Here is a 25,521-nt window from a genome sequence, read left to right as displayed (position 1 = left end):
AAGGAAGGAAGGAAGGAAGGAAGGAAGGAAGGAAGGAAGGAAGGAAGTGATGGAGGGAGGAAGGAAGGAAAAAAGAAGGAAGAAAGGAAGAGGAAAGAATGAAGTTAGAAAGAAGGAAAGCATCTGATTGGGGCTACAGTATTCTAGGAATGAAGTCAAGGAGGTTCTTTCTTCTCTCTGGGATTCTCAAATGAACTGAAAGGCACAAATGCATTGAAGGATGCAGGAAGCAAGGTGATCAGCTTTTCTTAGGATAATGTTCATTGTGCATTTTCTGCTACTTGGCAAATTCAGACTGTTCCATTTCCCTTCTTCTTTGATTCAAATGGCTGAGAGAGTAGATGAATAGCACAGAGGAAAGGACAGAGAAAGAAACACGTTAAGAGTTGGAGAAATTAGTGGCAACCGTTCCATTTTCCACAGAACTTCACCTCTGAATCAAGGAAGGATTATTTTATTGGATTCATGGGATCCTCATAACAGTTCTAGCAGTGGATCTGGGTATGAAGTCTCACAAGCTATTTCATACCCAACCAAAGTGGAGGGAGACAAACTTCCCTCTTCCATAAAGTCAATGTTACAAGAGAATCCCTGTTCCACTACTGACCCTTAACACTCTCCACCCCACTCCATTCTCCAGAAGAGTTGCAACTGTGTGGATAACCAAAGTGCCAGGGTGGTGCTAACTAGGATTTCTGCTACTGGAGGTGCCCAGTGCTCTGTGCTTTAGATGGGCAGGATGGGCCCTACAGTGGTGTTTATGTCATCAGAACCTATGAAGACTTTAAATTTTTAAATCAGAATTTAGTCATCTCACCTCACTGACAATGCCCAGGAAGAAATTAAACATTATTAAATTAAAAAATGGTCTGTAACTTGAAAGTAATTCAAAGATTTAATCAAAATTTGGCTACCGATGCCTTGTCCCTTGACTTTTAAAGTTCTCTTTATAATAATCTCATCACTTTTTGTTGCTCTAGTAAATACTGTGCTCACCAAAAATCTATACAACCTCAGAATTATTTCTGATTATTTCTAGTTTAGCAATCTGCAGGGGATGAGGGGCAAGCCTTATGAGAAGCTTTTAGAGACTTTCAGTTCTTATACTTAGTACTAGTCGCCTGAACATGGCACTTACACTCTATGTGCTCTAGGCAATTCTCTAAGACTGTAAGTTACAAAGAAGTGCTAATTTATATTAGTTGCTGTTGTTTGTTCTTTGTTGTGGAAGAGGACCATGACATCAGGGAGGTGATGCCATGACATGTGAGGGAATTGGATTTGAGTGAGGAAGGGCTGTGCAAAGTCACCAGACTTACAATCTATGTTAGCAAAGGAGACTTCTTCACTTGGGAGTTCCCTAATACTAAAATGAGTTACAATACAGAGGCCAGTCCAAAGAATTTTAAAATGGAGGGTCCAAAATTGAGTACAAAACACTCTAAGTAGCCTAACTGTGGCGTCTCCAAATTTAATTCTGGGGCATTCTAAAGATAACCCAAGTAAAGTAGGCTCCATTAAATATAACTGACCTATGTTTAATAGGCCTCTTCACTAAATGTTAGAAATTACACAACTTCAATGTAGTTCATTTTTCTCTTACATTTTTATCCTTGGAGCATACTTACAATTAATCAAGAGTGATGTGGAAGTCTGGTGACATACAGACAAATCTTTACGTAACATCCAAGTCTTTCAATCTAGGCTATTAAAGAACATATCCCATCCTCATTCCCACCCCTACAATACCAGTAGCATTTTGTTTCAGCCTGTGATATCTGTCACGGCAATGTTAAAAACACCAGTAGACAAGGAGGGGCAGAGTGGTTCAAATACTGATGGAAATGCTGGGAAAAACAACTCTGAATTATAGCACGAAGGACATTCCAAATATAGCACATCATTGCCTGGGAGACTGAAAGCATAAGTCACATCTGCTTGTTTGTTATTTGCTAGCTATCTCTCGTGTCCCAGGTCGTATCCCACCACTAGTTTCTATGACCACTGCAGTGGCTGAAGTGATACCTCTCTGCCCAGATCACTTATTGGTAGCTCACTATGCACTACATTGCAATGGCACCTGTTGTCTTCAATGGCCCCTTAAATTTCACAGAGTTCTTAAGTTCTTAAGTTATCACAAGTTTAATTTTGCTCTCAGTAGGCTATATGCTCCACGAGGACAGACTCTGCCTCATTTTTCTTTGGATCCTTCCTCCTGCCTCAGCACTCAGCTCAAGAGTTATATAAAATTGACAGTCAACACCGGAGCACATACCATTGTGGACAGTGAGCTATCCAAAACCAAAAAGGATCACAAATGAACATCTATGATTATTAAACTAATAGGGGTATCTGGCCTTGAACAAGACACTCCACCTTCTGACTCTGGACATTTTCACTGGCTGGCTCTCCTCCAGGCCTGGAATTTTCTCCCCCCTCATCTCTGCCTCCTGATTTCCTTCAACGCCCAGCTAAAATCCCACCTTCTATGGGAAGCCTTTCCCAGTCTCCCCGTCTTTCCCCTGTTGATTATCTCCAACCTATCTTGTGTAAATCTTGTTTGGATATAATAATTTGCACGTTATCTTCCCCACTGAGACTGAGCTCTTGAAAGCAGGGACTATCTTTTACCTTCCTTTGCATCCCTACTAGTTAGCATGGTGCCTGGCAGAATTAAACACTTAATAAATGTTTATTGACTGCTGACTGAGTGAATTTCAGGGAGGAAGAGACCTCAGCGGCCAGCGAGTCCAACTCCGACCTGACCAACAGCTTTCACTACCACATACTCAACGAGTGATCATCCACTACAGGCCAGAACACCTCCAAGGAGAGGGAACACAATGGCCTCCTGGGACCTCCATCTACTTGTTTAGAAATTTCTTCTTACTTCAACCCTAAATGTTCTTTGCAATTTCTACCTATTGTTTCAAGTTCTCCCCTCTGGCACCAAGCACTTCTAATCCCTTTACAATATGACAACCCTTGAAGACAGTCTATTAGCCATGTCTCCCATCATATGTGCCCTTTTTCTGCCTTTATCCAAGTCAAAGATAAAAAAAAGTTAAAGCAGAAAGGGCCATTCAGTACCACCCTACTGAGGACCTCCTTCTAACCTGACATAGAAGCATTAATGACTATTCTTTAATTCTGGAAATGCAACCAGTTCTGAATACACTTGGTTGTAGTATCATCTAGCCTGGGGGGGTAGGGAACCCATGACCTCAAGGCCCACATGTGACCCTCTAGGTCCTCAAGTAAGGCCCTTTGACAGAATTCAAACTTCACAGAACAGATCTCCTTAATAAAAGGATTTGTTCTTTAAAACTTGGACTCAGTCAAAAGGCTGCACCCGAGGACCTAGAAAGTCACATGTGGCCTCAATGCTACAGTTTCCCCACTCCTGATCTAGCCTACCATATTCCATCTTTTCTAAAGGAACAGCAAAAAAAATAAACTTTACCAAGTGCTTACTAAAACCTAGGTAAACTATATCTACACCAACACTTTAGCCTACCAGTTTAATAACCTCTCTCAAAAAAAAAAAAATAAAGGACCTTAAGTTAGCTTGGCATGCCCTGTTCCTGATGAAGCCATGATGGCTCTTTGTGATCATTGCTTTCTTTTCTATAGGTTTACTAGCCATCCCTTTAATGACTAGATTGTGAATTTTGCTAGAAATAAAAGAAAAGCTCACTGGCCTATAGTCAGCACATTTCATTTTCTTCCCTTATTTTGAAAATTGGGACATTTGCCCTTTTCTGGGCATAACACATAACAATTATCTTATCCTCTATAATCTTTCATAAGACAGGTTCAGCAATAAAAAAAATCAGTTAATCACCAAGTATTTATTAAGAGTCTACAATATGCAATGCACTGTTCTATATGCTCAGGATATGGAGAAAAATGAAATGTTACTGCCCTCAAAAAGAATCTACCATCAAATCTGCCAAGTCTTTCAGTATCTAAAAATGTAGTTCATCTGGCCAGGTGACTTAAATTTATCTACAATGTTGTGAGCTTTTTAGATTTTTAATGTGTGTCTATATTTATTATATATAAAGCAGCAGACAGAGTGCTGGGCTTAAAGTCAGGAAGACTCATCTTCTTCAGTTCAAATCTGGCCTCAGACACTTACTAGCTGTGTGACTGTGGGCAAGTCACTTAACCCTGTTTGCCTCAGTTTCCTCATCTGTAAAATGAGCTGGAGAAGGAAATGGCAAACCACTCTAGTATCTTTGCCAAGAAAACCCCAAATGGGATTATGAAGTGTCGACAAAACTGAAGCGACTCAACAACCACAAAAAAAAAAATGTATTATACACACACACACATATGTATAAATGTGTATTTGTTTTACAAAGACCCCTAAAAATACCCCTTCCAAATTGACTATGTAAGTATAGGACACGGGTGGGGAACCTGCAGCCTCGAGGCCACATGTGGCCTTCTAGGTCCTCAAAGTGTGGCCCTTTTGACTGAATCCAAACATCACAGAAGGGATTTGTTCTGTGAAGTTTGGATTCAAAGGGCTGCACCTGAGGACCCAGAGGGCCACATGTGGCCTAGAGGTTGCAGGTTCCCCACCCCTGGTCTAGGACGTCTTCAAGACAGCTACTGCCTAAAAAGTCAGTATCTCCTTGCGATTCTAATGGCTTTCCTTTGTATTTTATTCTTACATATACTATTGCTGGTTTTCTTTGTGGATGATCAGATTTCACCTTAGAAACTGGGAAATATGTGACTTTTTTGCGTCTGATACTTAGCAAGGACTTCAGCTTATTTTTAATTTTTTTTTTTTACCTTTGCTGAGGTTTCAAACCATCCCACAAAGCCATTTTCCTTGCAGAACTGGTCCATCTTGAGCCCATTGTTGAGGAGCACGTCTTTCCCCTGATCACATTTGTTGGCTAACAGAACAGCTGACACTGGTTTGCCATTAGGGAGAGTTAATTTGGAGTCCAAATCACTTTTCCACTTTGTCACTGCCTCGAAAGTAGCTGGCCTGGTGACATCGAAGACTATAAACGCTCCCATGGCTTCTCGGTAATAGACCCTTGTCATGTTTCCAAATCTTTCTTGGCCTGTCAAAACAAAGCAGAGAACACATATTTGTAATTTTATTAGAACTATAACTCATGGGTTGGGCCTGTATTTTGTAGACCAGTAAGTTTTCAAGAAGTGATCTACATATCAAATCTAGAAGTGTGCTTTTAAAAATATGAGCTGGACATAAACATCCAATTTATCTGTCAGTCAACATCACTAAGCATTTATTAAACACCAACTACATGCCAGATGCTATACTAAGCACTGGGGATACAAAGAAAGGCAAAAGGCAAGTCCTGTCCTCACAGTCTAATGGGGGAGAAAAGAGTCAACTACTTACAAACAAGATGTATACAGAGTAGAAGGAAGATAAGCTCAGAAAAAAGGCACTAACAGTAAGGGGGACCTTCTAGAAGAAGGTGGGATTTTAGCTGAGATTTAAAGGAATGCCAGGGAAGCCAGTAGCTAAAGGTGAGGAGGAATAGCATTCCAGGCATGGAGGACAGCCAGGAAAATGCAGAGTCTGGTGATAATGACATAGGAGGAATGACAAGGAGGCTTGTGCCACTGGATCAGAGAGTAGACGTGAGGAGTAATGTGTGAGAATAGCAGAAAGGTAGGAAAAGAACTGGTTACAAAGGGCTTTAAAAACCTAACAGAGGATTTCATATTTGATCCTGAAGATAATAGGGAGCCAGTGGAATTTTTTGAGTTTGGGGAGGGTGGGGGAATGTGACATGGTCAAACCTGTACTTTAGGAAGATACATTTGACAGCTGAGTGAAGGAGTTGGTCTAGAATGGGGAAAAGACCTGAGGAAGGGGGTCTCCACCTGCAGGCTATTGTAATAATCCGGGTGCGAAGAGGTGGAAACCTGCACCAGCATGGTAGCAGTGTCAGAGAAGAGGACAGGGCATATGCGCGATGTTTGCAAAGGCAAAATGGACAGAACTGAGCAACAGATTAAATATGGGCAGTAAGAATAAGGAGTGGAGGATGGCACCTTGCTTCAGGTTTGGACATTCAGCTTCATTCTCTGTCTTTTGAGTGTGTGTGAATGTACAGCTGTCTCTTTTATATCTATCTCTATATATCTCTCTTAAATCTATCTCTATTATCTATCATTGATCTCTCTTACATCTATCTCTATTATTTCATATCTATTTATTATATCTCATATCTATCTTTATTATCTCTCCGTCATTGATCTCTCTTATATCTATCTCTATTATCTCTTTTATCTATTTATTATATCTCTTATCTCTATCCCTATTATCTCTCCTATCTATCTCTATTATCTCTTTCACAGTTATCTACTTCTATTATCTCTCATATCTATCTCTATTATCTCTATCATCAATCCTTCTTATCTCTATCTCTATTATCTCTCTCATATTTATCTCTCTCTATTATCTCTCGCTACCCTGGATCTCTCTCATATCTATCTCTATTATCTCTGTCTTCTATCTATCCACCTCAAGGAAAGAACAATCTGTTCTGGAGAAGTGGGACAGGAAGAAGGATCTTCTATTAGCTGCTCCATCAGGCTTCTGCTCCAGTGTATCTTTGAGATTCAACCTGGACACAAGAAGAAGACTGGAACTTCAGTCTGCTATGTTTTTAAAACAAAGTTCTCAAGTCAATTCACAAAATATTAGTAAGTGCCTGGTATATTCAAGACACCATGGGCACAAATCATGAGATTTCAGAGAGAGAATGAGAATTGAAAAATTATCTTGTGTCTCCTCCTCAAGTTAAAGACGTTGAACTTGCTTGGCAATGACCCAGCCAAGGGTCATCCGGGTAGCAATTAGCAGAACTGGGATTCTGAAACAGCTATCCCTGTGGCTCCAAATGCAGTGACCTTTCCATAACACCATGCTCCTACCTCCTGGACTAAGTGTTAGATCTCCAGAATCTGTGCCATAACCAAAGACCAGAATGAAGAAGGCCGTTGGTTATTTATTACCTGTGTACGATTCTATCTCCCACCTGTGTGCCTTTGCACAGGGGGCTACCTCACTCCTGGAATTCACTCCCTGCACACCTCTGCCTCTTAGGATCCCTAGGCTTCTTTGAAGAATAGCACATGGGCCACCTTCTGCACAAAGGTTTTCCCTGATGATAACAGTCATTTTCTCTTAAACTCACTTTGTACTGTGTTTTTGTCTTAACTTATCTGTGTACATGCTATCCGTCCCCCCAAGAAGAATCAGTCAGTAAACTTTTATTAAGCACCTATTATGTGCCACACACTGTAGGACTCCTTGAGTATAAAGACCATTTCATCATTTTGTCTCTATATCCTCAGTTTTATTGTTGGTCAGTCGTTTTCGGTCATATCTGACTCTTCATGACCCCATTTGGGGATTTCTCGACAGAGATACTGGCATGGTTTGCCATTTCCTTCTCCAGCTCATTTTACAGATGAAGAAATTGAGGCAAACAGGGTTAAGTGACTTGCCCAGGGTCACACAGCTAGTATGTGTTTGAGGCCAGATTTGAACTCAGGAAGATGAATCTTCCTGACTCCAGGCCCTGTACTCTACCCATGGCACTACCTAGCTGCCTCCTATATCCTGCACACAGGAGGAGAATAATAAATGTATAATAATAAATAAATGTATAATAATAAATGCACAATACCCTGTACACAGGAGGTGAATAATAAATGCATATAAAATATGATGAACTGAAGGATACGTAATACACCAATGTACTATGGTTAACAAGGCAGCATGCTTCAAAATGTCATATTCAAATAGAGAAGAGAACTGTGAGGCGGGCATGTGACAGTCCTGGCAATACTTATTGCAAGGTCTATAACAAAAAAGTAGTATTTTTATTTCTATATTTTTTTTAGTGCAGTCAATCAATGACGTGAAGTGTGTGGGGGCAGGGGACGGAAGAGGATTCATTCACATGACACATAACCCCTCAAATGAACTTCTACCTTTTCCAAATTAGGTTGCGGGTTGTGAGTGTGTGTGTGTGTGTGTGCGTGTGTGCTTGTGCTGAAGTACACACTGCTTTCCTTTGATAAAGTTCATCGTGGTTGTAACATTTCAGGAAAAACGTACGGTCATTCAGAACTCTAATAGCTTCTGGGCTTTGTAATGGTCTTATGATCCATTTCTGTGAACTAATCAGATGAGGGGCTAAGTCATGTGTTACTCAATAGGCTCCTTGTGAGGAGGTCTTCCATTTTAGAATAAGGTGGCCTTTGAGAAGAAAGATTGTGTTTCGTAGCTTAAGTTTTATAACTTATTTTTTTTCAGATTATGAGAATCAAATGCATATCTTTGTGTTTATACTCATGTACATGCAAGGAAAAAAAGGATGTGGGGGGAGGGGAAGTGTAGGAAGAAAGATAACTGGTTTTAGGAAAAAATAAATTGACTGTTGTATATTGAGGTCACTGGCCTGGCCGACTCTGAGGTTTGCCTTTAGAGTTTTTCAGCAAAGAGGTCAAACTCAGAATATAAACAGCATGGATTCTCAAACTTGGCATCACAAGGTTAGAATAAGAAAGGATCTCCGAGGTCATTTGACCCATCCCCTGCATTTAAGGCTCAGGTGAAGTGTTTGGACCAAGGTCAAAGACATGATCATAATAATAATCATAATATTAATAATCAGCAGCAGCAGCAAAACCAAGGGCATTTAAACTCAGGTAAACAAAATATTTTATATTGTATCCCACTTTGTCCTCTCTTCCATCATTTCAATCCAATTCAGTCAATAAACATTTATTAAGCACCTACTGTGGGCTAGCACCAATATGTGGCAAGGTATGATTTCAGGTTCTGGTAGGAAAAAAAATGAAAAAATCACCATACTCAAAGAGCTTATGTTAGGTTTTGTCTGAAAAATTAAGTTAATACAAAAAGAACAATATGGCCCTTGTTTGTCATTCATTTTCTATGTGCTAGTAAAGATTTTAAGCAAATTATGCTGATTATTTGGGGGAGGGGAGCCCAACATAGAAAGGGTAAAAAAAAAAGATAAAGGGAACTTTAACATATACTAGGTATCCTTACTGATTAAATATCAAATCATTGCACAATGGTCCATTTTTCACCCATGGAGACACAATCTATATCTATGTCATACAGGCCAAGATAAATGATCAACCAGGGGTAAGGAACCTGTGGCCTCGAGGGCACATGTGGCCCTCTAGGTCCTCAAGTGCGGCCCTTGTGAAGTTTGGATTCGGTCAAAAGTGGCCTCAAAGCCACATATTCCCCACCCCTGGAACAATGGAAATATCATTGGCTTCAGATTTTGTTCCATGAAGGTAAAGTATTTAATCACAAAAATATACTTTAAAGAGTACATTTTTTTTTAAAATGGTGGGCTTACTCTCATTTCTCTTCATTCTTTTTGGATTCAAAGTATATAAACCAATCTATAGTAAGAAACCGAGTTAAAATGCTAATTCTTTCAAAAGAATTTAAATAAATTTGTAATTTTCGATTAGAATATGAAGTTAATTGTTTTGAGTTTATAATTGTGTTTTAAAATGCTGTGTTATCTTTTACCTAAGTGTACTTTAATAATTAGAATTCTGGATGCTAAATACCTATTCCTAATTCTGATTTATAAACCATTAAAATATTTAGAACTTTTACTAGATTTACAGATATAAAATACAATGATTATAAGAGATTTATAGGTAACATAATATCTATATTCTTATAATTATATTCTAATATTGGACAACATATTCTTCTCTATTAATACAATTAGGACATGTCATTAACTGTGAACTTTACCGCTTTAGTGATGTCTAGAATATTTGTGAAAATGCTGAATGTTGAATAGTGAAAGAGGAAGGGGTAGGAAAATCATGGGGGAGTAGGTAGCACAACCTGGTCATGATAGAGTAAGCAAAGAACTAAGAGTTAGAAGTAATAGGGTCAAAGCCAGTGCCTGACCCTTCTTAGCTGTGTGATCCTTGCTTGCCATGAAGAAAGTATCTTGTAAACCATAAAATACCATAGAAATATGAATCATTATTTCAGAGTGGGAATGGTATAAACCACATGGTATTGGCGTGCTGGTCTTGAACTTAGAAAGGCCTGGGTCAGAGGTGGGGAATCCACAGCCTCAAGGCCACATGTGGCCCTCTAGCTCCTCAGGTGTGGCCCTTTGACCAAATCCAAACTTGTTTGAGTACCTAGAGGACCACATGTGGCCTTGAGGCTGCAGGTTTCCCATCCCTGGCCTGGGTTCAAATTTTATCTCAGAGGCTTATTACCCAGATTTATCACTTAATCTCTGACTCTCAGCTTTCTTGCCTATAAAATGGGGATAATAACATCTTTAGTACCTACCCCATATGGTTTTTTTATGAGGCTCACATGAGATAATACACTTTCTAAACTATAAAGTGTTATATGAACATCAGTTACTGTATTAAGGGACTTGAGAGACAGCCTAGAATAATGGATAAAGGAAAGACCTGGGTTCAAATCTAGCTTCAGGTACATATCGGCTATGTGACAGTAGGCTAGTCACTTACCTTGACCCTCAGACAACTCTCTGAGAGCTTAAGTAACCAGATAATTACATGACTATAGAAAGTGTTTCCTCAACTACACTGGTAAAATCAGATACTAACCAAAAAATAATAATACCCAATTGTAAGCTCCCTAAAGGCAAGGATTGTCTTTTGCCCCTTTTATTTTTAATTTTTAGTCTTTTAAAGTACTTTAATAATAAATATAAAATAAATAAATTTAAAAATAAATTTTTTTAATGTTTTTAATCCCCAAGGCTTAGTACAGTGCCTGGCAAATAGCAGTCACTTAATAAACGCTTATTGACTGACTGACCCTCCTCATTTCATAGAAACTGAATCCCAGAAAAGTAAAGTAATAAAATAATAACAGTAGCGGACATTTCTACGTATCTTGGGGTTTGCAAAGCAGTTTCCAATATCTCATCTCAGTGAGCAGCGGTCACACAGTTCGCCAATGGCTCAGCTGGGTTTGGAAGCCAAGAGCTCTAACTCCTCAGTGTTCTTTCCACTGTGCCATTTTGTAAAACTTTTTGTTTTGTGAAATTTGGGTTGGCTTAGCTATTAAGAATGTACAGCATGGGTTAATTATATAAGTAAGCTTAGGTGTATGTTAAAGGCAAAACTGTGGAGTTGCCAACCATTAATAAAAAAAAAATAGACTTGTCCTGTGCATCAATAGTTTTCACTCTGAAAGCAGCACAGTTGAACTACATCACAGGAAACAGGTGGACACCAGAACTATATGATACCCTCTTTCTCACATACAGTAAGCAGAGGGGTACCAAGTTGGAAACCAACTTGGCTTTGGTATCACAGTAACTAGGTTCACCCTCTGCCTCCAAAGCTTACTGCCCATGTAACCTTGGGAAAAAATCATTCAATTCCTCTTGGGCCACAGTTGCCTTGTCTGAAAAATGAGGTTAGACTACATGGCTTCTCAAGTCCCTTCCAACACCAGATCTGTGATCTTATAACCCGACAATCTGGTAATAAAGAGAGGCAATGGGACAGATGGACTGGACTGGACCGGGAGGCATGAGGCCAGGCTGAGGTCCCTGTCCTAGCACTGCCAGGCTGTGGGCAAATCATTTTGTTTCTCTGAGCCTTCATTCTTCACATTGACTATAAAATGCAGGGTGGGGGTCCTTGAATTATGGAACAGGGATATTGTGAGGAAAACACTTTAGACAACACTTGATTGTTGTGAGATATTATCTTGGAACAAGATTCAGAACTGCATTAGAGGAGGGACACTGAGATCCCTCTATTCCCCCAAATCATCAAAGGTTCCTAGGCGTTAACTGACAAGCATTTACAAAGTGCTTATTATGTGCCAGGTACTGTGCTGAGCAGTGGGGATGCAAATAAAAGCAAAATTAAATAAATAGTTTTAGAGATGTAGTGAAAAGCTAAGGTGTCCATTAATGATAGTAGCTTTAAAAATATACTGAATGTGTATCAGAGATTTTAAAGTGAGTTTTAACAAAAAGCTAGGGTGATCATTAATAGTAATCTTAAAAATTTATGGAATATGTAGCAGAGATTTCAAAATGAATTCTAAAAGATTTTAAATAGTTACAATATACCTTTTTAGCTTAAAAGAAGTAGGTGTGGCATAGTAGACAGAATGATGACTTTGGAGAAAGGGAGGCTTAGATTCACATCCTGCCTCTTACATTTCCTAGCTACATGATCTTGGAAAGGTCATACAAATCCTTTCTCTGCGCCTTGAGAAACTCTCTATGATTCATCTATTAAGTCACAGACGGATAGCAATCTAGTTCTGAGTTGACGTATATCTGTAAAACATTTTATCATCGTGAATATTATTTTGGAACAAGATTCACTGAATTAGAGAAGGGCCATTGGGATCCCTCTATCCCCTCCCCAAATTAATAAGGATTCTAGGTGTCAATAATCAGCAAGCATTTATAAAGTGCTTACTATGTGCCAGGTACCATGCTGAGCAGTGGGGATGCAAAGACAAAGTTAAATAAATAGGTTTAGCTGTGTACTGAGTTTCTGGAGTTTCCCCAAAACTAATAAAATCATAGAACCTAGTATAATTTAAGATTATTTATTCAATAAGCATTTATTATAAATTAACTATGTACCAGTCACTGTGCTAAGTATTGGAAACATAACAGCAAAAACCAAATCATCCCTGACTTTGAGGAGCTTACAATCTATGAGGAGAAAACAGTACATATTAAAAAAATTAAATACAGGACATAAAAAATGGAAAGCTCTTTAATAAAACTGGCTTTATTTCACTTGTTCTTACATACTGGAAGTAATAGAATTATAGACAGAAACTGACCCAGATTTCTCCAGTCTGATCTACTGTGTAGTGATTACTCTATTCTTTGGGAAATAGGCAGGAGGTGGTTTGGAGATTTGGATGAAAATTCAACAAAAGGAGACTGATAAAGGGCAGTCGGAGAGGAAGGAGGAAAAACCAGGGCAAAATAATGTCACAAAATCCCAAAGAAGAGAGATTGTCTATGAGAAGAGCATGGGACAAGTCAAGAAGGATGAAGACTGAGAAAAGATGATCAGATTTGGCGATTAAGAGCTCCCTGGTAACCTTGGAAAGAGCAGTTTCTGTTGAATGATGAAGTTGGAAGCCAGAAAGCGAGGTGTTGATAAGTGAGTGGGAGGTGAGAAAGTGAACACTGACTGTAGAAAGATTTTTCTAGGACTTGGTCTGTGAGGGAAAAGAGAGATGTAAGACAGTCTTGAGTAAGAAACGACAGGGTCCAGTGAAGATTTATTAAGGATGTTTGTTAGCAGTAGGCAGGAGACAGTGGATAAGGAGACATGGGAAATTAGGAGAGAAGCAAAAAATGAGGAGGCTAGTAGGGGAAGGGGCCAAGGGCACAAAGGGAGGATTTATAAGAAGAGACATTTCCTTTTCCGGGAAGAGAGGAAAGGAGGAAAGGGTGGCAGCTGACATAAGGTAATTTGAAATACAGCACTGAGGAGGTGAGGGTGCTCAATTTTTTCAGAAGTGAGGTCCTCTACTAAGAAGAAATGGGGAGGGTAGGTCTGGGTGACAGGAGAGAAGAGAATGTTTGAGACAGACCTGGGGGGAACAGAAGAGAAAGTCAATCAATCAAGGAAGAGTAAAGGGATTGTCATAGAGCTGTGAGGGCCTAGTGGAGTTTACCTAAATTTGACCTGGATCCAGTCAGTATAGTAATAATAATAATGGCAACAATAATAGTAATAATAATAACTACAATAACAATAAAAAGAGTTCACATTTATATAGCATTTTGAGTTTTTTTAAGGATCTAGGTCAAATGAGATAATATGTGAAATGATATGAAAATTTTAAAATGCTAAACCAAAACAAAACAAAACAAGAGACGGATGCATCTAGGTGGTGCAGTGGATAGAGCACCAGACCTGAAGTCCGGAAGATCTGAGTTCAAATCTGGCCTCAGATACAACACTTTCTAGCTGTATAACCCTAGGCAAGTCACTTAACCCTAATGCCTTGTAAAAACAAACAAAACCCACCAACTTTAAAATATATAAATATTTATAGTTATAAATATATTCATATGTATATATTATTTAAATGTATGTTTACGAATATATAAAATATTTATAAAATATATAGATATGAGTTCTTTATTATTATTTTAATTGTGGTTGCTATTATTATTATTCTCCCCATTTTATTGATTATTCTCTCCATTTTATTGATTAGTCTCCCCATTTTAAAGATTATTATTATTATTCTCCCCATTTTAAAGATGGGCCTGAGAAAGTTTAAGCGACTTGCCTAGGGTCACACAGGTAGTAAGTGTCCAACGCAGGATTCAAATTCAGAGCTTCCTGATTCCAAGTCCATTCATTGCTTTCTCCACTGTACTACCTAAAATGTCTGTGACAATAATGTGGCTTCTTCCACAGACATTCAGCAACATGTGTAGAGAGCAGAGTAGGTGAATGGCAGAAGTAACCTCAAATTATGGTTTGGAAAGAAAGAGTTGGTAAGAAGACAGCATAAAGCTGACCCAGTTAACTCTAAGACTGAGACTCTGAATGGAGAAAATTGCAGGAAAAAGCAGGGAGGATTGGGGTGACAACCTTGTGGAGAAAAGAGAGAACAGGTGTAGGAGGGGTTAAACACAGAGACAGATGATAGGATGAGAGGTTATGATAAGACAGAAGAATTTCCAAGTTATGGATGGTGGACGTGAAACACTTGTGAGTAATAATGAGGTTAAGGATCTGGTTTGATGTATTTTATACATTATCTAAATGTACGTTGAACGTAGTTGTACATATCTAATATATCCTATTCAGAGTTGTTTGTATGTCATCTCCTACATTCAACTGTGATCCCTTTGAGGGAAAGGATCTTGTTTTTGCCTTTCTTTATATCCCTATGCTTAGCACAGTGCCTGTCACACAGTAGGAGGCATTTAAATACATGGTGGTGATGATGATGATGATGACGATGACAATGATGATGATGATGATGATCAACATCCAGCTATTGCTCAGGTTAGCTAAAATATGCAGACTATGGAAATTGTATAATAAAACTCAAAGATCTCACCAAATGAACATCATAATGTTTCATTACATTTTTGAGATAACAGGTCCTTGTGCCTTGTTTTTAAAAAGTTTTATAAATAATACTCAAGACATTTATATTAGGAGCTTACTCTTATGGATGTGGCTTTCCAGGTATGATTCTGGTTTAGAGTTTTCTTGGATAAGACTGACTTGTGATTTCATTAATGTAGGAAATCCCTTCCTCTGCAATATGGAACTTCATTTACCAGTGGAGAGGAATGAGTTCTCTGAAACTTTGTCTCAGATTGCTGCATAGGACACTTTGAAGTTGAGTGACTTGTCCAAGGTCACAAAATCAGCAGGTGCTTGCTCTTCCAAATCTGCCAGACTCCAAGGCCTACTCTTAAGCCACTACAACAAGATACCTTAAATAATTCTCTAGCCAATAAACCATCAATCTAAGGATTCCCATTGAATTTCACAGATTTAGAGCTGTAAGGTAACTTAAAGATCATCTGGTCCAATTCCATCATTTTACAGATGAGGAAAATGAGGCCCAGAGGGGTCAAGTTATTTATTCAAGTTTACAAAGTTAGTTAAGTGGCAAAGCCAGAATTCAAACCCTGGTCCTCAGACTCCAAAGCCATCATTCTTTCCGCCATAACACACTGTTAATATTTGGTTTCAGTTCTCAAATTATAGATTTGTGCTTCATTGGAAATTATGTGTTTATTTAAAAAATAAAGTATGAAGATGAGCTCTAACAGACCTGGTCAAACTAACTGTGTCTAAATAATTATATACAGTTAAGTCCTTACTTCACTCTCAAAATGCCAACATATGACATAAAAAACTCACTACTTTAAAATACTGTGTATATACCTTCTAAGAATGAACCTTCCATCCCCTCCTGGGTTGTGAAAATGCATTGTTTGTATTAGACTACAAGATGCATTAAGTTCATGTGAGACAATAAGAAAGTACTTCATGTAGAAAAAATACTGAACAGAGTCTTCCAGGGCTAGTGATTAAATCATTTCGATTCATGTTGAATTTCTTTTTAATTACTCAAACTCTCAGGTGTTTTACTACAGCCTACATTCACCTGAGGAAGTTCAAGGGGAAGTCAATCAACTTTTATCACTTTTTAAGAGAGGGGCCATAAGGAAAAGCTTACAAGATAATTAAATGGTAAACCCAAACATAAACAAAGATGAGAAAGGTAAACATTTGATTGGATAGATATAGGCTGCTGTTGTCATTGCTAACATCTGATCATTCATTCCTTCATTCATTCCTTAAGATTTTTTTTCCTCCCTAATCACAGTATTTTCTTAGTTCTGTTTTTATATCGGATGGCTTCTATCGACCTCTTCTAAGTATGGTTATCCACCAAAGATTGGGGGTCAGCCCTCTATTCTTTTTTCACCATATGAACTTCCTATCAGGCCCTATCACCTTCATGATTCCTACTCTCAGATCTATGTGTCCTAACCCTACACCTCTGTCCTGGTTCTCCTTAGGTGCGGCTCTCTACTTCCAAATTCTACAAGACAGTTTTACTACGACGTCTGTACCATCATCATCCCCAACTCAACCTGTCCAACCGGTCTCCCTGAAGCCCTTCCTACTCCCTAATTACTGTCAATGGTATCACTCTTCTTGCATTGCCAAAGTGAGAAGCACTCCATCTCTCTCTCTCATCCAATGTTACAAAATCTTCATATTTCACAAGTAATGGAAAAAGGTCTTAAACCCAAGTTTTCTAATTCTAAGAAGTGAGCTCTCTCCACCACAACAAGCTTCTACTTCCTTGCAGCAGATCCTCATTACTTCTCATCAACAAACACTTATTAAGTTCCTAAAATGTGCTGGGCACTTGCAATACAAAGACAAAAATGAGAATCCCTGACCTTGAGGAGTTACAGACAAGGCAAGGAAGATGACATTTATATACAGGCTGTGATTACTACAGAGTCATTTCAGTCATGTCTGATTTTTCATGACTCCATTTGGGGTTTTCTTGACAGAAATCCTGGAGTGGTTTGCCATTTCCTTCTCCAGCTCATTTTACAGATGAGGAAACTGAGGCAAACAGGGTTAAGTGACTTGCCTAGGGTCACATAGCAAGTAAGTGCCTGAGGCCAGATTTGAACCCATGAGCATGAATTTTCCTGATTCCATGCCCAGTGCTCTACCCACTGCACCACCTAGCTGCCCCACTTACATATAGATAGGTATCTATAGATATAAGGTGATTTTGAAGGTAAGACAGTAATAGCTCTCCTGGCCAGGACAGGCTTCATGTAGTGCTTTGAGCTAGCCTTGCAGAAAACTACGGATCCTGAAAGATGGAGGTAATGCATTCTAGGTATAGGAGGTCAGCAATGCATGAAAACCCAAGTGTCATTTCTGAGGAATAGAATGAAGTCCAATTTGACTGGGCCACAGTGTACATAAAAGGTAGCAATATGTAAGGAAAATGAGGAGGTTGCAAAAGGCTATAAATGCCAAACAGGAGTTTATAGTTGACTCTAGAGGCAATAGGGTGCCCCTGTGTTTTATCAAATAAGGACCGGGTATATTTAGACTTGTAGTAGGTGAAGGTGATGAGGGAGGGCCTGAACTAGGGCTTGGGTGGAGAGAAGGGAGCAGATGAAAAGAGATGTTGGGGAGAAAGACATGATAAGGCTTAGTAACCAGCCGGATTTGGGGGGTGAGTGAGAGGGAGGAGTAGAGTACGAACCGAGACTGAAGTTAGGTGACGAGGAGGATGGTAGTGTCCTTACGGCAAACAGGGAGCGTGGAAGAGGGATAAGTTTGCAAGGAAAGACAATGAGGGCTGTTTTAGAATGTTTGGAGACTGAAACTTGACCTGGACAAACAGCCTGAAATGTCCAGTAGGCCCTCGGTGATGAGGACTAGAGTTCAGGAGAGAGACCTTGAATCGGCTCTGCTGGCCTTCCATCCTCTGCTGAATCCCATACACCACTACTAAAAGAAGCTCTTAGCATACCTCAGTAAGAGTAATTCATTTATGCCCAGGAGCTGTGCCAACAAAGAAGCATTTCTCACCAACTGTGCGTTCCTAACCCATGCATTTAGTATTTTAATCTGCTCTTTCACTCACTAACAAAACAAAAAAATCTGTCCTGAAAAAGTACGATTGTGTGCAATTTCTGTTGATCTGCTCCAATGAAAAAAGCCTTGGAATGAGAGTCAGGAGACTTGGATTCTAGTCCTGGCTCTGACCCCAACTCCCAGAGTGACCTTAAGCTAGTCACACCATAGCCCAGTTTCCTCATCTGGAAAATAATGAGATGGAACCATATGGTGTCTCTCTAAGGTGCCTTGCATGGCTCTAAGCCCAGGATGTTAGCCCCTTAGGGATGCATTCCTGTCAGCCTCACTCTCTCAGGAATTTAATGGGTTATCAAAAGTAAGTAGACTTTTTAAAAAGATTTTTTAAAAATATTCACAAATAGAATACTTCATTTGTAGCCTTAAAAAGGAGTGAGGAAGGATATTAGAATTAGATAATTCTATTAGGTAATTAGAATTAGGCTATGATTCTAGGAAAGCGGTACTTATAGATACACACTAACTTTTCTAATGTTCCCATTTAGTCCAAAGAAGGCATAAGAAAATAATAATAATCACTCACATTTAATTTTAATGTTTTCAAAACACTTTTCTCACACATAGATAGTGCATGTATTATTACACCTATTATAAAGATGAAAACACTGAGGCTCACAGAAGTTAGATAACTCCTGTGGATTACAGTTACCAAGACTTGAACCCTGGACTCCTGGATCCAGGTCCAGTCCTCTTTCCACTACAGAACTTCTTCTCTATGGAGGATTAATTAGTTTCTAGCTGCAAAGCCCTTTTGATGATAATTTGATCTAAGTCAACAAGCATTTACTAAGTCCTTATTATACTGCACATCTTTGAGTCTTCTGGCTGGGCCTGATGCTCACACTGGGCAGCTCTGGCTGAACAATGGAAGAGGATGAAATTTAATAGGGATAAATATAATTAATGTTTCACATCTGAGTTAAAAAATCAAGTAACTAGGCAGAAGTTTACAAATATCTTGCAGTCCTAGTGAACTTAAAGCTCAATATTAATCAAGAGTGTGATATGGCATCCAGAAAAGCTAAAGAGATATTGGGCTACATTAATAAAGGTATTTGTTCAGTTGTTTCAGTCATGTCTGCCTCTTTGTGACCACATTTGGGGTTTTCTCAGCAAAGACACTGGAGTGGCTTGCCATTTCCTTTTCCAGATAATTTTACAGATGAAGAAAAGATTAAGTGACTTGTTCAGAGTCACACAGATAGTTAAGTGTCTGAGGCAAGATTTGAACTCAAGAAAGAAAAGTCTTTCTGACTCCTGGCCCAGAATTCTATCCACTGTGCCACTTAGGTGGTCCCAAGCTAGTTTATGGTTGTTTACATGTTGTTTCTCCCTTAGAATAGGAGCTCCTTTAGAGCAGGGACTGTCTTTTACCTTTCTCTGGATCCCCAGTACTTAGCACCATGCCTGGCATATTGTACATCCCTAATAATAAATGTTTATGGATTGACTACCTGGTCCTATGAGCCAAAATTAGAGCCAATGGGTGGAAATGATAAATTTAGGTGTAAGTTAAGGAAAAGCTTTCTAGTAAATAGAGCTCTCCAGAATAGGAATGAGCTACATCAGGAGGCAGTGGGTTCAACCTTTGTGAAGAGCATTAGCTGATGTCTATCTTTTGCCATGTATGTGGCCACTGAGGTTCCTTCCATCTCTGAGATGCTGTGAATCTATCTATACATTCTTCATCTGCCCCCTTCCATGTGAACCCCACCTCACCAAATTATTATGCTGCCTCTCAGGTCCTCATTTAAAGAGGGGAGCTTTTCTACTTAATAAAACTGATTCTATCAAATGTGCATACCACCAGTAGGAACCATCGTTTGAAGCAATAAATTTCTTGCCAAACTATTTTTCTTACACAGGATACAGAGGAAAAGGACTTCTCACAGATCACAGGTTTCTTGAGGCCAGGACACTTGACTAGATTCAAAATCCATCTGTAAGATACTATCACAGTCCTCCATACCTTCTCATTCTCTGTGTAGGGAAAAGGGGAGGGACTGTATCTGTTATTTCATCAGTATAAGGAATTCTTGGTGAGGAAACTCCTTTTATAAAAGCAGGTCAGCAAATTACAGTCTTAGAGAGGCATCCACAGCATATGGTCAGGTGACTTGCCCGGAGTCGGAGCCACAGTATACTTGGAGGAGGGAGCTGAATGTAGGTTTTCCAGGATCCAAGCTCAGGTCTCCATATACACAGCTGGCGGCAATCACAGGTTGTGACTGATCATCTATGGTCAGAGAAAACTCATTCCTTAAAGAAAGTCCCGAAAGCACTTCTGCTGGATTCTTCACATATGCTTTCCAGTGTATCAAAATTAATTCTGTAGGCCTGCATCATGCCTTTTTTTCTACAAAATCGCAGAATCTCCAAATTGCAGAAGAGCTCAGAACCTTCTACAAACCATGACTATCATCTACAATACTTTCTGCAAAGACCACCGGTCGTGGGGAGCTCATTACTTCTCTCCAACACTCCACACTCCAGACAACCTACCCCATCTTTGGACAACTCTCATCGTTAGGAAATGTTTTCCTTATGCTGGCCTAAGAGCAGCTTCCCTGTGATTATCAATCACCATTATTATTAATGTGTTAAACTACATACTTAATTAGTACACCTAATCTCTTAATATGGAAATAAGTTGTATTCTCTATTCCAGACAGCTATTTCTTATTGTTTTTCATATACCCCAAAGCACCTAGTCGAGTATTAGGTAAGCACTATGAGTCCTTCACCGATTGAATAAAGCCAGACAAGGAGACAGTGTTGTACATTGACTCTGACCTCCTGGCTGATTCACATTCCATCTCTCAGCTCTCTCTCTCCTTTTCTCTGCCTACTAGCTTCCCTTCCTCCTTCAAGTCCCAACTAAAATCCCAACTTCTACAGAAAGTCTTTCCCAACTTCCTTTAATTCTAGTGCCTTTCCTCTTAATTATTTCCTGCTTATCCTATACATTGCTTGTTTGTGTATGTTTGTTGTCTGCCCCTATTAGACCACTAATTCCTTGAGAATGGGGATTGTTTTTTGCCTCTTTTTGTATCCTCAATACTTAGCATAGTGCCTGGCACATAACTGGCATTTAATAAATGTTAATTGATTGAATGAATGAATGCACACTAGACCCAAAGTAAGGAGAGAGAGACCTGGCTTTGAATTTCACCTTAATTCTTACTAGCAGTATGACTATGGCTATACTTCCTATACGGACTATCTCCCATACCAAGAATGCTCTTCCTCCTCATGTCTACCTTCTGGCTTCCCTGCCTTTCTTCTGGTCTCAGTTTAAACCCAAAGTTGTTGTGAGGATCAAATGAGATAATATTCATAGGTTCTATAGGTCTGGCAAGTAGTAGGTGCCACTTTCCTTACTTGAAACAATAAAGTATTATTATTTTGCCATTCTGATTGTGAAGATTAAGTAAATGAGGTGGCTTTATAAAGCCCAGAAGACCATGGCACACTCTGAATTTCCACTAGTATTGCTCATCCATGAAAATAGACTCTTTCCCTTCCCAGGAGGCACTTAGGGGACTGTAAGTGGTCTGTTTTCATCCCCTGTCCTTACACTAATTCTCTCCAATGTAAACTCAAGTTCTGTTATTGAGCCTAGGGACTCCACCAGCCATGTAGGATTAAAACAAAAACTGAAGTAAGCAAATCAGTAGAGAAGGGTAATGAGTTTGGACCAATAACTAGACAGTCTGCAGAACTCATCCTAAAATCTAAGGCAGTAGTCTTTATGTAATATACAGGCATATATTATAGACATCCACATTCTCCAGATCTCAAATACACTTCCCAGATAACTATGTTCCACCATCTGGGTATTCTATTTTCATTTCTTTAACGCACCCAGAGAATTGTGGAAGAATAAAATACTTCCTCTGTATCTTACAGCAAGACTGTTTGATTTTCTGTCTACTCCTAGCATCCAGAACAGTGCCTGACACATGGTGGGTATATAACAAGAAACAAATAAATTGTAGGTAAATTTGATAAATAGTCAGTTAACCAACAGGATTTTAGAAATCATCTAAGTCCAGCCCATTTCATTTGAATCAAAATCAATAAACAAACTTGAGACTTAAGAGAAGCAGGCCTGATATTAGAGCCTAGGTCTTCTGAATTCTAGGTCAATATGCATTCATTTCCTTAATATAACTCTTCACATTTATAAACTAGCTTAAAGCTCTCAAAGCCCTTTTCTGACCCCAGTCCTGCAAGGTACATAGTGTAAATATTATCATTCTCATTATAGCTATGAGGGTACTAAGACTCAGAATAGTTGAGTGATATTCCCAGGCCCATCCAGCTGAGACATAGAGGCAGGCAGGTGGCCCAGTAGGTACAGTGCTTCACAAGGAGTCAGGAAGACTGGAGTTCAAAACCTACTTCAGACACTTTTCCTAGCTATGTTACCCTGAATAAGTCACTTAATCCCTGCCTGACTCAGTTTCCTCACTTGTACAATGAGGATAACTACAGAACCTACCTCTCAGGATCGCTGTGAAGATCAAATGAGAATATCTGCAAAGCATTTTGCAAACTTTAAAGTGTTAGATGAATGCTAGCTACTATGATTATTATTACATGAATCCAAGTCTCTGGCCTCCAAATCTAGTATGCTGTTGCACACTAAAGATACAGGTCTATAACTCTCATGGTTGGTCTGGATGCTTAACCAAGACTTAAGGAAATCACAAGGAGGTAACAACTCTTGCAACATAAGAAGATAATGATCCACGCGAGGTCAAGCTTGGGGTTCCCCTAGCCCAACACTTTAGATAGTGACAACCTCAGATGTGTTATGAGAAGGAACAGACATTCTGAACCTCGACAGAAATGTCTCACAAACATCCTAATTTCCTTTCATAGGGAACGTTACCTGCTTGCTTAGTTCCCTACCCCAGCACAACATCTCAGTTCCCCATGGCCCAGGATCTGGGACAGGTCAGAACCATAAGGACAGCCCAGGGAAAATTCAAAGATGATCAGCCCCAACCCTGCTGCCTCCAACTCCATTATTTTATTGTCTTTATATAATTCATTCCATACATTATTTCTTCCAACCTTAAAAGAATGTATATTTCACCCTGGATCCTATAAATCTGAATTCAGAGAATTCTGTTCATACCAGATAGCAAGTAACCTATTAATCAATTGATGCAAACCAGGGGAAGGCAGAGTGGGTGCAGTGGAAATAGTAAAGACTGGTTCTGAGTTGAGAGAACCTGGGTTAAAATGCCACCTCCAACACTTATGAGCTGTGCAACCATCAGCAAAACACTGAACCTCTCTGAGCCCCTGCAAAAGGGAGTCATCAACACTCTTCTTACAGGGTTGTCTTAAGACTCAAATAACAGAGGCTGTTAAGATCATACACTTAAGGCTAGAAAGGGCCACAGAGGCCATTTCACCCAACCCCCTCATTTTACAGATAAAGAAACTGAGCCCCAGGAAAGTTAATTGACTTGTACAGTACTAGAGTACTAGAATCAAAATAAGAACCCAGGTCCTCATCAAATCCGGCATTCTTTCCCTGTGCGTACATACAGACACACACATATAGACACTGCTGTATATACACAAATACTCCCATATGTCTAGTATTGTAAAAGAATGGCATATAAGCATGGTGTTAGAAAAGTTTAGAGGATCAATTGCCATGGGGGAGGTCAGAGAAGGCTTTTTGGAGGAGGCAGCATTGAAGGTTGAGTAAGAATCTGAATAGGGAGAGATGAGGAAGAGGGAGGGCAGAGGATGATGAAGCAACTCACTCAATAGCCAGTAATTTATATAGTGCTTGGCACTCAGCGTCTTAGCCACTTAAACGGATGGATATATTCTCCAGGTTCATGACTGTTGTGTCTATGAAAATTCCTACCTAAAAAGTTTAGGCCTTTTTCAAGAGATTCAAGGTCCACTGCAGTGTCTTTTGGCTTTGGCTAATCAGATCCCCTCAGTTTCTGCAACCTGTTTCCAAGGATCACCACATGTCTTAACATGAAACTAAAATTCTGTTTTTAAATCGTTCTTGCTCCCTCCCCCAAACAAACAAAAACCACCCACTCAATGGGAAGGGAGGTATTGGCAGGGAGTAAGATGGGGTGGCTCGGCCTAAGAATTTTTCTGCTGATGATCTCTAGGATCCAGGATCTACCAAAAATTTCCAAAGCAAGTGATAGCCAATAGTTTCATCATCTTCATTTACCAAATATTTTGGCAGTAATTAATATTAACTTCAGAGAATTATAATAAGAGCTAGCATTTATTTATTGCAAAGCACTTTATATTACTCATTACTTATATTAACTCATTTGATCCTCACAACAACATAGTGAGGTCAGTGTTATTATCATCCCAGTTTTACAGATGAGGAAATTAGGGCTAAGAAAGGCCTGCCATGGGTAACACTGCCCGCAGGGGCCTGAGGAAAGATTTAAACTGAGGTTTTCCCAGTGCCAAGTTCTCCACTCTATCCACTGTACCACCTAGCTGCCTCTAACTATAGAATGTTAGAGCTACAAGTAACCCTAGAACATCAAATGGTATGACATGGCTGTCCCCTGTGACTGGAATGTTATCCCTCCTCCACTCCAACTACTGACCTCTCTGGCTTCCTTTAAGTCCCACCTAAAATCCCACCTGCAGCAGGAAGCCTTCCCCAACCCCTCGTAATGGCGGTGCTTTCTCTCTGTTAATTATTTCTTATTTATCCTGTATACAGCTTGCTTTGTATATATTTGTTTGCATGTTGTCTGTTCCATTGGATTGTAAACTCCCTGAGGGTAGGAACTGTCTTTTCCTTCTTTTTGTATTCCCAGAGCTCAGCACCGTGCCTGGCACATAGTAAGTGCTCAATAAATGTTTACTAAATTGAATTAAATGAAGAGTAATCAAAACTTGCAACAACATTAGAGGCCACGTAGAATTACAGAATCTCAAAGCTGGAAGGGTCCTCAAGGGTCATCTAGACTAGTAATGTCACACTGAAATACAGAAAGAGGGGCCACTAAACCATATATAAGTGTTCCTGTGGGCCACATATTCCCTCTAGGTATTGAGAATGCAAGCTTATTGAATCCAGGGACTCTCTAGCAGGCTTTTATTTCTATCTCCAGCCCTTAGCACAATTGCCTAGCACATAGTAAACGTGGTCTGTTATGTGAGACAGGTAAATTACTTAACCACTTAGAATCTCAGTTTCCCCATCTATAACCTGGGAATAATAATATTCATATTACCAAGATCACAAGA

The 25,521-nt window shown here is 39.4% G+C and overlaps 1 protein-coding gene across 2 annotated transcripts in view; it reads right to left on the bottom strand.

Annotated features, from left to right (window-relative positions):
* Positions 1-25,521, bottom strand: part of RAB38 (RAB38, member RAS oncogene family) — a 53,395-nt gene that overhangs the window by 21,436 nt on the left and 6,438 nt on the right. For both annotated transcript variants that reach the window (XM_027848299.1, XM_027848298.1), the window contains exon 2: positions 4,807-5,087. In XM_027848299.1, coding sequence (XP_027704100.1) covers positions 4,807-5,087 — 281 coding nt within the window. The remainder of the gene's footprint in view (positions 1-4,806; positions 5,088-25,521) is intronic.

The sequence above is a fragment of the Vombatus ursinus genome, unplaced genomic scaffold, assembly GCF_900497805.2.
Source record: "Vombatus ursinus unplaced genomic scaffold, bare-nosed wombat genome assembly UNPS02005659.1, whole genome shotgun sequence".
Lineage (NCBI taxonomy): Eukaryota > Metazoa > Chordata > Mammalia > Diprotodontia > Vombatidae > Vombatus > Vombatus ursinus.
The sequence above is the reverse complement of the archived record's forward strand: the minus strand, read 5'-3'. Positions and strand labels throughout refer to the sequence as shown.